Genomic DNA, 13,334 nt, shown 5'->3' on the forward strand with positions numbered 1-13,334 from the left:
GTCTTGGACCCCATTAACGGTTGTTGACTGTATCGATAAACTAGCTAGGAAATTTCTTTGGGATAAGGGCAATGGCCACAGAGGACTTCACCTAATTGGCTGGGACAAGGTCACTCTCCCCACGACGGAGGGTAGCCTTGCAGTCAAAAAGCTTATAGTAGCTCGCCTTGCCCTTATGACCAAAAGAATTGTGGCTTTCCTCAATTCGGATGACTCTCTTTGGGTCAGGCTGGTTCAGGCCAAGTATAGTACCCCTCACCCTTGGAAGAAGAACCATGTCTGAAACTCGACCAACATTTGGAAGCTCATTACAACTGGCCTAACCCACACTCTGGGTGGATTCCAAAAAGTTACTCGGGATGGGAAATCCACGACATTGGTTACAGATGGCCCTATTCCGCTAAATAAATGGCCTACTTTTCTCAATCCCGCTTGCTGGCCAGGTGGAGATATGTTTCCGACATTATCCATTCTAAGGATTGGAATGAGGATCTCCTTACCTAACTCTTTGGCCATGCGCTACACAAAAAAATTCTCAATATTAATATTCCATTAAGAGGTGGGAAGGATTACTGGATATGGGCCCCCCATCCTTCTAGCCGGGCCTCGGCTAAATCTGCCTATCACTTCATTCGGCTCTCAGAGGAAACCCCTCTTGAGAAATGGAAGGAATGGTCAATTCTTTGGAAGCTCCATGTCCCTCCTAAATTCAAAATGTTCTTATGGAAATGCTGTTGGAACCGACTCCCAACTAGGCCAAATTTGGCCAGTGGGGATTGGGTTCCGATAATAGTTGCCCCATATGTCATACAGAAGATGAAACCGCTGCTCACCTCCTCTTTAGATGCTCGTTCGCTCAGGCCATGTGGGCCAAACTCGGAGCTCTGTAGCCCATTGGGCCACCAAACCCAGCTTGGGCCGACGGATCCTGACTCCTTGAGTTTAGCTTGTTGCCTAAGAGCTCGCGGGCTCTCCTTTTGGTGGTTATCAGCATAATGTTCTGGAATATATGAAAGCATCGTAATAGTACCCTTTTTAACTCTGTCCATGAAAGCACTCATATCACATGGGAATGAACACTCGCACTTGCATATTAATACTACGAAACACTGTGTAAAAAGTCTTCTGAGCCGCTCACCCCTCCTCGACTCATCCGGTGGGAGCCACCTCCTCCAGACTTCCTCAAACTCAACACCGACGGCTCCTTTTCGGGTCCCAACAAAACTAGTGGGGCGGGCTTTATCTTGCACTTCTCACTGGGTTCCCTAATCTGTGCGAGCTATCGGTACGGCATCTTCCACTCAACTTTGGCTATTGAAGTAGCCAACCTTCGCGAGGCTCTTCGCTATCTTAACCAGCGCAAGATCACACACCTCATTATTGAAATCGACTCGCTGCTCCTTATTAACATCTTGAAAGGTCTTCACCTGGTTCCCTAGGCGTCCGCTGCTATCATAGATGACTGCATGTATCTCTTATCTGCTTTTTCTTTCTTATTTTTGTACCATATCTACTGCGAGGCAAATCAGTCGGATGATTAGCTCGCAAATTATGGTAAGAATATGGCTCTTAATTGTATTTGGGAGGGTCCTTTTCTTCCTCGCTCATATCTATTTTGGCTGCTGATGTAAGTGATGCTTATCGTAACCGAGAAAGTTGATTAATAAATTGCCTTTTACTAAAAATGAAAAAAAAAATAAAAGAAATAAAAGTCCAGAGACTTCCACGCATTCTAATTCAGTGACTTGCGATGAAAATTTGAAAGTCTCCTTCACATAAGTCAAATAATTGGACAGAGATTTCCAAACATAGGTCTCTAAACTAAAATATAACTTATGTGAAATTTTCACCTCTAATACTTAGCTAAAAATATTATCATAGCTTTGTAGGTAAGTTTTGAAGTGTATAGATATGTAAAAAAAATAAAAAATAAAAAGAGTTTAGCAGGGCTAGTTTGCTCAATAACCCGAAAACAAGAAGCAACATCGTGAGAAAAGACATTGGGCATTACAATCCAAGCAAAGACTGACACGTACTATTTGCAGTTCAATTATTCTGTAAGAAAAGACGATGCATGCAAGAAGAACATGCCATATATTAACAAAAGTCGAAATATGTCACATTCTCACCGTGTATATATGCATTAATGCATATCAAATCACTAACGTAAATTAACACTTTTATAAATTAGTAATTAAGTTAATATATAATATAAGATATAATTTTAATAAATTATATTATAAAATGATGTTATTACAGTGTTCTACTGTTATTATGAGATAACAAAAAATAATTCTAACGGGGAGCTCAATAAAGTTCTAGCTAAATTAAATAGGTATAAATTATGAGTCAGGGAGAATCTTTGACATGAACGTGATATGACATGACATGACATCGGATAACCTTTTATTTTTATTTTTATTTTCTTTAACATTTCTACTTACCGAGTTACCTAATTAATTTCTGTGTAGCAGCTTAGAAAGACACGAGAAGGCGACGTCCATCTTTTCAGTTCCAAGTCCGCATCGTGTGGTATCACAAACAAATAATTTGCATCAACAGGAATTTGCTTTAGCCCATACTCTTTGAAAGTGATCGATTTATCAAATGACTCGAAATTTTCCATCTGAGATGATAATGATCTCTCTCTCTCTCTCTCTCTCTCTCTCTCTCTCTCTCTCTCTCTCTCTCTCTCTCTCTCTCTCTCTCTCTCTCTCTCTCTCTCTCTCTCATTTCAGACCTTACGCTCTCCACTGTGATTCTTACAACCAGACAGATCGATATCAACCATTTGTTTGGAGTTTGGATATTATCCATCCATCCTCAAGGAGCTTTCATTTATTTAGAAGAAAATATAATTTACACCCTCATAGCTAGCTTTTGCTCAAGTTAATTTAGAGTGTTTTTTTCTCTTAATTGTTGCTTAGAACTTTATGTATAATTAATTGTCTGACAGGCGTTACATTTTAAGCAAAGTGTCCCTCTTCAATTGCATATATTAATTAATTAATTCAACTTTAGCCAGTTTTTATACATTGAAACTGCTTTATTTTTTTGCTTTCCAGATAGCCCTGAGGGTGGTGAGTAAGTATGCGGACTTCGACTGGCTATTGATGAGAGATGCATTGGCTAAGAAGACTCATTCATTTAGATCGACGTCACAAACATCGATCGGAGCACAGGCAAGCTTTCCAGCGAAACCACATCGCTTGAGCAAAGGAGCACCTCAAGAGGGGATGCTTAGCTGATTCAACCTCCTCAATGCTAATAGGACATAGAGCATCTAATTCTTCTATAACCAGTATCACACTGACCAAACTTCTCAAGACAAAGGTTTACACCCTTCGGCATGGATTCCGTACAACTCCATACTACCTTCTAAGCTTATGAATGGCTAGGTCTGAGGCCGATGAGCGCTAGGCACACTACGCCAATGGCGTTTAGTAGAGAAAGACCCCAATCTAAAAGCCCTCTTTATGATGTGGTCCTTCACAACTTGATATTAATTTTAAAACTTAGTACTTAAAAGAATTTAAAAAACTCAACAGTTAAAATAATTTTAATGTTTTGTAACAACAGTAATAGTTTTTTTTTTCAAAAGTTAATGGGCTAACTTGTTTGAGAGTTACAAGTGTTTGGAGAAATTTAGCCTATGAAAATAAAAATAACAATAATACAACATAAAGACTTTTTAACTTCTCTTCCATAGTTTTTTCTCTTTTCCTCTTTTTATATATATAAATATTATTTTGATTGGTGATGCATAAATGAGGTTCTAAATTATATCGGAGAGAAAAGATAGCCAGTTAAACTTGCATAGAAAGTATTATTTTTCTTTATGGTAATTATGCTTCGGCGTGTCTCACATGTTAGAATTTTTAAATTTTTTAAACTACATTGAAATCAGGATCCAAAAATTGGCAGTGGACCTAATTTAACTAATTTTGATTTAAAGGTTATCCCCTTTTATTTTGATTTGAAAGCTAGAATGTTATGTATATGGAGCAATAGCAAGTAAATTTAAAATTAAGTTACTATTATTATATCTTTGAATTACCTCTTAAGACTCCACTTAAAAAATATCTCCCTTTTGGATATCATTATCATTTAGAAAAACTTCTCATGACATTATGTTTTATACCCAGAATAGTAAACTATTGCCTTTTATCACATAAATTTTTTTAGTTATATTTTTTCTAATATTCGACTCAATTATCTAACTTTTCTCTCTTTTACTCGTATGAAATTTATCATGTGATAATCATTTGACATCTTTAACAAAAAAACTCAAATAGATATAACTAATAAAATATATATTTCTAAAAGTTTTATATAATTAAGAAGGTCAATATGTCACGAAAAATAAATTAGAGAGTCCATAATTTTTCAAGACAATATTTACTGTATCTATTTGTCAAGAGAAACAAAGTTAAGTTTGAATATTTTAGAATTTCTATTCTAGCTTTACAAACATATAAAGATCAATGATGAGAGAGAGTTGGATTCGAATTTAAAAGACTAGGATGAGATTTATAGAGGAGTCATTTGATTTCATATATTTGTAGTCTTAAATGAGAAACTAATATAAATAAAAGTTTTTTTTTTAATTATTTTTCCTCTTTTCTTCACATTAAATGTTGAAATAATATATTTTGACATTTACTTAATAAAAGTGGATATCAAGATGTTGTATATGAGCATAACCTAGCCCTTAGAAAGAATATTTCGTAGGATCCATAAACTTACACTTCATATGTGTTAGATGTAGCTTATCTAAATAAATGAAGTCAGATAGCATTAGAATATCTATAAACTTAATTACCAATTTCAATAGTTATCTTGTCTAAATTATTAATCTAAATGGAAATTTCTTAATCTAGGATCGGATGGGAGATTTTTTTAATCAATATTTCGATGACCTTTTGTTTAAAATATTTGGTTTGTTATCATAAATTTCTATTTGATGTGACCATAATTGTAACAAAGACCTAGCAATAATAGGAGAGAAATCAATTGGATAAAAAATAATAATAATAACTAATCAGAACTACTAGATAATAAATTTAGTATGTATAAAAAAATAGATAAATAGAAAAAGACTGAAATCGAAGAAAATTAATTCTACAAGCCACACTATCATCTTTGTTTGGATCCGTGGATTTGGAAAAGGAAATAATTAATCATTTTTTTTTGAAAAATAAATTCTCATGTCCCCCTTTTTATTTGTCCTTAGATTAATTAGCCAAATAAATATATAGTAATTACCTTTTCCATTCTCCAATCTTTTCCATTCCAGATTAAACTATTGCTTAATAAAATTCTAAATCTCGTAATACCATACGTGGACCACTAACAATAGTCCAATGCTCAAACCATGAACTTTTTTAAGAGGACTAGGAAATATAAATAATCAGGAAAAAAGAATTTTTATAAAACATATCTATCTTATGATTTACAGTTCAATTTTGAGGATATTGTAATCCGACTTATCCTTTTTTCCTATAATTCTCATTTAATACCATGAATTAACTTAAACGATATTAGAAAATAAATATTTTATTATAATATATAAAATAATTTATAAATACTTAAATTATTCCTGTCTTCTTCATTTTTTTTTTCTCTTCCCAAAAAGAAAGAAGAAAAAAAAAAAGGAGAAAGAGGTGGAGGGGGAGAGAGAAGACTAGAAAAGTTAGTATCAGCAGTGGCGACATCGAAAGAGATAGGTAGAAAAGATGGTACAAAAATATAAAAATAAGAGAGAATGATAGAGATATTTTAGTAACTTAGTCAACGTTAGTTAGTTCAAAATAACGTCAGCGTTAAATGAGAATTATAAAAAAAAAATAAGAGTTCGAATTATAAAATCCTCAAAACTCTGAATGTGAATCACAAAATATATTTAAAAAAAAGTTGTAATTCATAAAAATCCCTCCACAAAATAACAATTTTGAGAGAGCCAAATGAGCCAGCAAATTGGCCTGGTGGATAGATAACGTCAAAATGCCAAAGAGTTCTCAACTAGAAAGTTCTGTCCAGTGAGATTTTTTTTTTAGATTCATGACTATTTTAAGGCTGCTCATATTTTTTTTAAAAAAAGAAAAAGAAGAAGAAACTAAGAAACTTTTATATAAATTATTTTCCGGTTAAGCAATACAATTTATTTTACAAGAATTTAAATTTTTGTACAAGTTATTAATTCAGTAAGTGATTTATATTTATAAGTCACTGACTGGGTCATAATATATTATATTTAAAATTAAAAAATATAGTAAACATATAATATAAATAATTAATAATAGCGCAAATTTGGTTAATATCTATTTGATGTATGACCGACGAATTGTGACGACCACGCACGTGAAGCAGCTGCGAATATGCTTGGATTTCCCAGAGCTAGCTACATAATTTCTATACCCTTCTTCCTCTATATAAACACTCCCCAAAACCCCTTTAAATCATCACATAGCAAAGCACATATCTTATACCTCTCTCTCCCTTATCCTATAATAACATCTCGTTTAATTAATTAACCCAAAACAAAAAAAATTAAGATGTTGAAGCCTTTGCTCCAAGCTCAACACCAACCACCATTCATCTTCTTCTCCTCCTCTTCCTCCTCCTCCGGGCTCCTTCCTTTGGCCTTCCGAATCCCGACCAACACTAGAACCCGGTCGTCGGCCCGGCAACGGAGGAGGACTTTGAGGTTTCATACGATATGTTCGGCCACCGAGGAGTCTCCGGCGATCATGGCCGACACGAAAAGCCCGGTGACGGTTAAAGCGGTTTTGACTGTTAAACTGACGGTTGGAGGAGTCTTTGCACACTTGGGGCTTACAAGGGGATTAGATGATATTGGTGATTTGCTTGGGAAAAGCCTGCTCCTGGAGCTTCTCAGCGATGAGCTTGATCCAAGTAAGTTTGCTAACTATTGTAAGGATATGCATTTATTCAATGAACACATAATAGATCTACCTTGAGATGAGCAGTTTGGCAACAAAAATTGTTAAACTTATTTCTTTTTAACAAAGTTTTATACGCCTACTCCTGTTTATAGGAGTTAAATGGAGTTTAAAATATAAATTTAGAATTTATTTTGCCATGCATTGAGTATATCATGAGGTTTCACAAACCTCATATGGAGCTGAAAAGAAAATAAGAGTCGTTTCTCTTTAGTTTTTTTTTTTTTTTTTAACATAACAGTTATATAGAGAGAGTATAAGAAATATATGAAAGAGGTGTCTGCAATAGATTCTTTTTTTTATCGTCATAAATAATTGCTCTCTCCAAAGGCTAAATATTCTCATATATAACTAACTATATTTAATCATTTTTGTCAACTTTTTATTTTCTATTTGATCACGGAAATATGGTATTAATCGAGTGCATAAACTAGTGATGATAGATTACAAAGAAAATGGTCCAATAGGCAGATAATATTCTTCCATGTCACTTAGAAAACATAAAATTTCATCATTTATAATTAGATTGAGTCGAGCTCTTAAACCTCTGAGTGAAAAAATCACGCGGTACTCATATATATAATCAATTCATAACATAAAACTCTTATCTAAAATTTATCCTAATAGTCTAATATAGATTTTTATTCACTTCAGCTTTTCTTTTCTTTTCTTTTCTTTTAATCTAGGAATATATTGATAAGATTTACCATCGAAGTTCAAGTTTGCATCACATTTTTCCCTCCTTTAATTGTCTTCCTTTTTTCTCTTGTATGTACAAGTTGAGGAGAGAATTATTTTTCTCTTCTCTTTCTCTTTCATTCTTTTTTTTTTAATTTATCTCTTTCTCTTCTGTTCTCTTCTGTTCTATTCTCTTTCCTTATCCCCATCGAAAAATAGTGACCTCAAACAATCCGGGAGAAGATAGAGAGAAAATAGATTAGATTGAAGAGCAGAGATATGGTGGAGATTTTGGACGTACAAAAAGCTGTACATCTTTATCAACATTCAATGCATGCAGGAATAACATCCAAGAATGAGATGATTTTGGCCAAATTAACCGTGATCCAAATTATCCCTCCAACTTATAATCAAACTAAGTCTAGAATACTATAGTCCAACTAAAATTGCTAAAATAAACGCACATCGGATAAACATTTTAGCCACAGACACACACACACACACACACACAAAAAAAGAAAAAAAAAAGAAATGCAAAACTCTTTAGCATTTTTATTTGGCTAATTCTAACACTTAACTCCTATCAACTAATCAGTATTGAAAAATGTTTAAATTTTGAGTGTTTCTTTTAATAGTAAAAATCTCAAATTTTGACTATATTTGGTCAGAAACTCCCAAGTAAATGTACATGCCCTACCAGCTAAAAAGTTTGATTAGAATTCGTCGCTAGCTTGCATGTGATGGGCAAACAGCAACCTTTTTTAACGCTGTTAACCTGTACTGGCCCAACTCTGACAGCTTCCAAGTCTTCCAATATTAGCAACGGTATAGTGCATTTAATACCCTCCCTTTTAACCTATTTATACTTTTTATTTTCGACTTTTAGTATTTACAAATCGGCCCTTACATTCTATCAAATATATGAAAAAATAATACTTTTAACACTAGTACCATTTTAGCAGATAGCATAAAAAAATTGTATTCCGTCAGGTACAAATATCTTTAATATTTTCTCCTGGTTCCTTTCTTTTTCTTTTTCCTCTTCTTTTTGGGGACTTAGAATTGTTTCTTTTTCCTTAAGACAATATACCACAAAATAAAAATATAAAAATAGGCAAATTAGACTGATATGTCCTTACTTCCTTCTTCTTCTTCTTACTCCATTTAGGGCACGAGATTGTTCCTTTTCTCTTATGTAAAAGACCTCAAAGCTGCATATATTTGATAACAAATAGGGTTTAGTTTGTAAATATTAAAAAAAAAAATAGAGATTATAAATCACAAATAGATTAAAAGGGATGGTGTTAAATATAAATTTCCTTTTCCATTTTTAGATGTTTGCAACGGACTCCTCTTTTGTGGGTATATATGTAAAAACACCAGCCACATATGTATATCTCCAGAATAATTCTTTTTCCACAAAAATGCCTTTTAAGGGGTTTAATTATTTGCAAATGGGAAAAAGAAAAGAATACTTTTGTGATAATAAAAAATTATTCTTATGTATGTATATAATGAAATATATGGGTGGTAGGAGAGAGAAATTTAAAATAACTTGAGTCAAAATGATATTACTTTATAATATAGAATATGAAAACAAATAAAAAGATAATTTTGAAATATGTGGGGCCGAATCACCAGCGAGATATAATTGTTAGTTGATCTCTTTTGTCACATTTTCAAACAATTCGCTCTTCTTTTACCAAACCTTAGATATTGTCCTGTTTGAAAAATTAAATTAATCTTTCTCATTATTTTTTGACATGATATGTTATGATACGTTGCACAAGGACAAAGGGACCATTTTACCCTTATTTTTATATAAGTTGACCTTTTGTTTGTCTTAAGGATAAAATCTATGAAAATATTCATTTCTTGTATTGTAATATATATATATATATAGTGAGTAACTTTCTAATCATTTTAAACAAATTATACAAGAATAAAATAGTTATTTTTAATTCTGAGTTTAGTTTTAACTGTGATTAATTAGATTTAATTAATCATAAAAGTAGCATTGCTAGAAGAGCTCAATGGTTTCGACGATAACTATGATATTTTTAATGTTTTCACTTACAATCATGTAAACAACTAGTAATTGCGAGTTTTGAGTGTGTTAATTAAACAGAGACAGGATTGGAGAAGAAGGCGGTGACGGCCTATGCTCGCAGGGGAAAACAAAACAAAGATGAGGTGAAGTACGAGGCGAGCTTCAAGGTTCCCCCAAGCTTTGGCGACGTGGGTGCGGTGCTGGTGGAGAACGAGCACCACAAGGAGATGTACCTCAAGGACATTGTACTCACCACCGGTGATCAGACCACCGCGCTTACCATCGACTGCCAGTCTTGGTTGCACGCCAGGTTTGATAACCCGGAGAAGAGGATCTTCTTCACCAGCAAGGTTATTTACCTCACACACACACTCTCTCTATCTAGATAGAAGTTTTCTAATTCAACTCTCCCCAAACAGTGCTACTTGCCATCTAAGACACCAGGAGGCCTCCAGAAGTGGAGGAAGAGCGAGCTGCAGGCCATCCGCGGTGACGGCTCTGGGAAGCGTAAGACCTTCGAGAGGATCTACGACTACGATACGTACAACGATCTAGGTGACCCGGACAAGAGTGATGAATTGGCTCGGCCGGTGCTCGGCGGTAGCAAAGAGTTGCCATATCCGCGGCGTTGCCGGACCGGCCGCCCTAGAAGCAAGAAAGGTGGATAAATATTATATATATAGAGAGAGAGAGAGAGAGAGAAAGAGAGAGAGAGTTGGATTTGGAATGCCTCCATATAGTAAGTCCTAAATGAGTTCTATAATTTTAATCCTATCTAACGCACCTGTTGCTATGTTTGCAGATCCTTTGTCTGAATCAAGAAGCAGCAACATATACATCCCTAGGGACGAGTCCTTCTCAGAGGTGAAGGAAGTGACATTCTCGGCCAAGACGGTGCGGTCAGCGCTCCACGCGGTGGTCCCGTCCATCGAGACAGCCATCGTAGACCGGAAGCTCGGCTTCCCCTACTTCACGGCCATTGATTCGCTGTTCAACGAGGGCGTCACGCTACCAGAGCGCGAGGGTCTTAGCTTCTTCCAAACCGTAATTCCAAGACTCATCAAGGCGTTATCGGACACCACCGAAAACGTTCTCCTCTTCGAAACGCCAGAGATGGTCGACAGTACGTGAACCACCTGATGCTTTCAATTCGAATTTTCTTCTATTGATCATTTTTCCTAGAAAGTGAAGAAACTCACTTTCCAATCCCTCTTCTTTATTCACAAACAGTAGAAAGTAGAGCAATTTCAGAAAGTCTTGCTCTCACTTCCTCTCGACTGAACAAACCTTCGATTACTAAATTGTTTGCAAACATACTAATGAGCATGCATGCATGCAATAAACATTGCAGGAGACAAGTTTGCATGGTTTAGAGATGAGGAGTTCTCTCGACAGTGTCTCGCAGGCCTCAACCCATTGAGCATTCAACTAGTTACAGTATGTTCAACGATGCATTAATCAATTACATTTTTGTTTCAAATCAAGCATAAGGTCTAGGAAATATCATTCATTATCTTGTTATGCGTTCCAGGAATTTCCTCTAGTCAGCAAGCTTGATCCTAAAGTTTATGGTCCACCTGAGTCTGGGTTAACCGCACAACTCATTGAACGAGAAATTAAGGGAGTTATGACAGTGAAGGAGGTAAATGAATTGAAGTGCAGTGCATTACTTATCAAGTGATCAGTTATTCTAATTTTTGCTGGTTTAATTCCTCTCTCTCTCTCTCTCTCTCTCTCTCTCTCTCTCTCTATAATAGGCATTGAGGCAGAAGAGGTTATTCATTCTAGATTACCATGATCTACTACTACCATACGTCCACAAGGTCAGGGAGCTGGAAAATTCCACATTGTACGGATCACGTACAATCTTCTTCCTCACGCCGGACGATACATTGATGCCGATCGCCATCGAGCTCACCCGGCCGGCGTCGCCGACAAAGCCTCAGTGGAAGCAGGTCTTCACACACTGCTGGGATTCAACGGGAGCCTGGCTATGGAAGCTTGCAAAGGCCCATGTCTCTGCCCATGACTCTGGCTATCACCAGCTTGTTTGCCACTGGTATATAAGATCCAAAATAATTTACCAAAACATATATAAGCGAAAAAAGATCCAGATCGTGTGCACTACGTAAGTGTAGCATGCATTACTGAGATTGATGAGTTTGTACAGGCTGAGGACGCACTGCTCCACGGAGCCGTACATCATCGCCGCAAACCGGCAGCTCAGCGCAATGCATCCGATCTACAGACTGCTACATCCTCACTTCCGGTACACGATGGAGATCAACGCGTTGGCGCGCCAGTACCTCATTAGTGCCGGCGGCATCATCGAGACGTGCTTCTCGCCGGGCAAGTACTCGTTGGAGCTCAGCGCCGTCGCCTATGCCAAGCAGTGGCGGTTCGACATGGAGGCCTTGCCGGCCGACTTGATCCGAAGGTAAATAATGTACAGAACAATGATGAGTACTCCTTGGACCCTTGATACGTTGTGACTGAAACTTCTTAATGGTCAGGGGAATGGCGGTCGAGGATCCGACGGCGGAGCACGGGCTGCGGCTGACGATAGAGGACTACCCATACGCCAACGATGGCTTGCTGATATGGTCGTCCATCAAGCAGTGGATCTCCGACTACGTGAGCCACTACTATCCGGCGGCGACCGACGTGTTGGAGGACGGCGAGCTCCAAGCCTGGTGGACTGAGGTCCGGACCAAAGGCCACGCCGACAAGAAGGACGAGCCTTGGTGGCCCGAACTGAAGACCCAAGAGGATTTGGTCCACATCCTGACCACAATCATCTGGGTCGTGTCGGGCCACCACGCCGCGGTGAATTTCGGACAATACCATTACGGCGGGTACTTCCCCAACCGGCCGACCATCACCCGGAGGAACATGCCGGTCGAGGACACGACTCTTGAGGAATTCACTGAATTCTTGAATAGGCCTGAGACTGCACTGATGGAGTGCTTTCCCTCGCAAATTCAAGCAACTGTTGTCATGGCAGTACTTGATATACTGTCTACACACTCGCCTGACGAGGAGTATCTCGGTGGGGAGCCCGAGTTGGCCTGGGTGGCCGACCCGGTGATTAATGCGGCCTTTGAGAGGTTCAACGGAAGGATGAGAGAGATAGAAGGCATCATCGATCAACGTAACATCGATCCGAAGTTAATGAATAGGTGCGGCGCCGGCATCATCCCGTATGAGCTCTTGAAGCCTTTCTCTAAACCTGGAGTCACAGGAATGGGCATTCCAAACAGCATCTCCATTTAAAATGGATGATAGAGACTTACGTGGATGTCACTTCAAAATAGGAATCATGACCGATCATGTATCTCAATATGCTTGAGATGATTATTAATATTCTTTATGTGTACGATAGCAAAATAAATAAACAAAATGAGAATGAGCTTTATTGAATTTTATAACTAATTGCAATAAAGATAAAACAATATTAAAGTTTTTGAGTCTCTAAACTAAATAAATAAAACTTCTAATCTAAAGCATAAATCTAAAAAAGCGAAAAGATAAATAGGTGAATCTTAAGTGGAGGTGAAGTCCGGATACATCTCGCTTAGTTGCCCCGCTGACTATTACCTGAAATGGAGAAACAAATACAAAAAATAATAGAATCCATGAGCCAA

General features: G+C 36.9%; 1 protein-coding gene across 1 annotated transcript; it reads left to right on the plus strand.

Annotated features, from left to right (window-relative positions):
- Positions 1-6,354: 6,354 nt before the first annotated feature.
- LOC140793929 (linoleate 13S-lipoxygenase 2-1, chloroplastic) lies at positions 6,355-13,118 on the plus strand. Its single transcript, XM_073145707.1, has 9 exons — positions 6,355-6,915; positions 9,769-10,040; positions 10,110-10,350; positions 10,493-10,813; positions 11,042-11,127; positions 11,222-11,332; positions 11,448-11,749; positions 11,861-12,127; positions 12,204-13,118. Exons 1-9 carry the CDS (start codon positions 6,555-6,557, stop codon positions 12,961-12,963), a joined length of 2,721 nt encoding a protein of 906 aa, XP_073001808.1. The 5' UTR covers positions 6,355-6,554; the 3' UTR covers positions 12,964-13,118.
- Positions 13,119-13,334: the final 216 nt, after the last annotated feature.

Source organism: Typha latifolia, chromosome 8, assembly GCF_019914945.1.
Source record: "Typha latifolia isolate L0001 chromosome 8, TyphaL0001v2, whole genome shotgun sequence".
NCBI lineage: Eukaryota > Viridiplantae > Streptophyta > Magnoliopsida > Poales > Typhaceae > Typha > Typha latifolia.

Excerpts from the sequence above, each read along its gene's own strand:
- LOC140793929 (XM_073145707.1), top strand. The coding sequence starts at position 6,555 with ATGTTGAAGCCTTTGCTCCAAGCTCAACACCAACCACCATTCATCTTC. Across the intron at positions 10,351-10,492 it reads CCGCCCTAGAAGCAAGAAAG|ATCCTTTGTCTGAATCAAGA; the intron begins GTGGATAAATAT and ends CTATGTTTGCAG. Across the intron at positions 11,333-11,447 it reads GAGTTATGACAGTGAAGGAG|GCATTGAGGCAGAAGAGGTT; the intron begins GTAAATGAATTG and ends TCTCTATAATAG.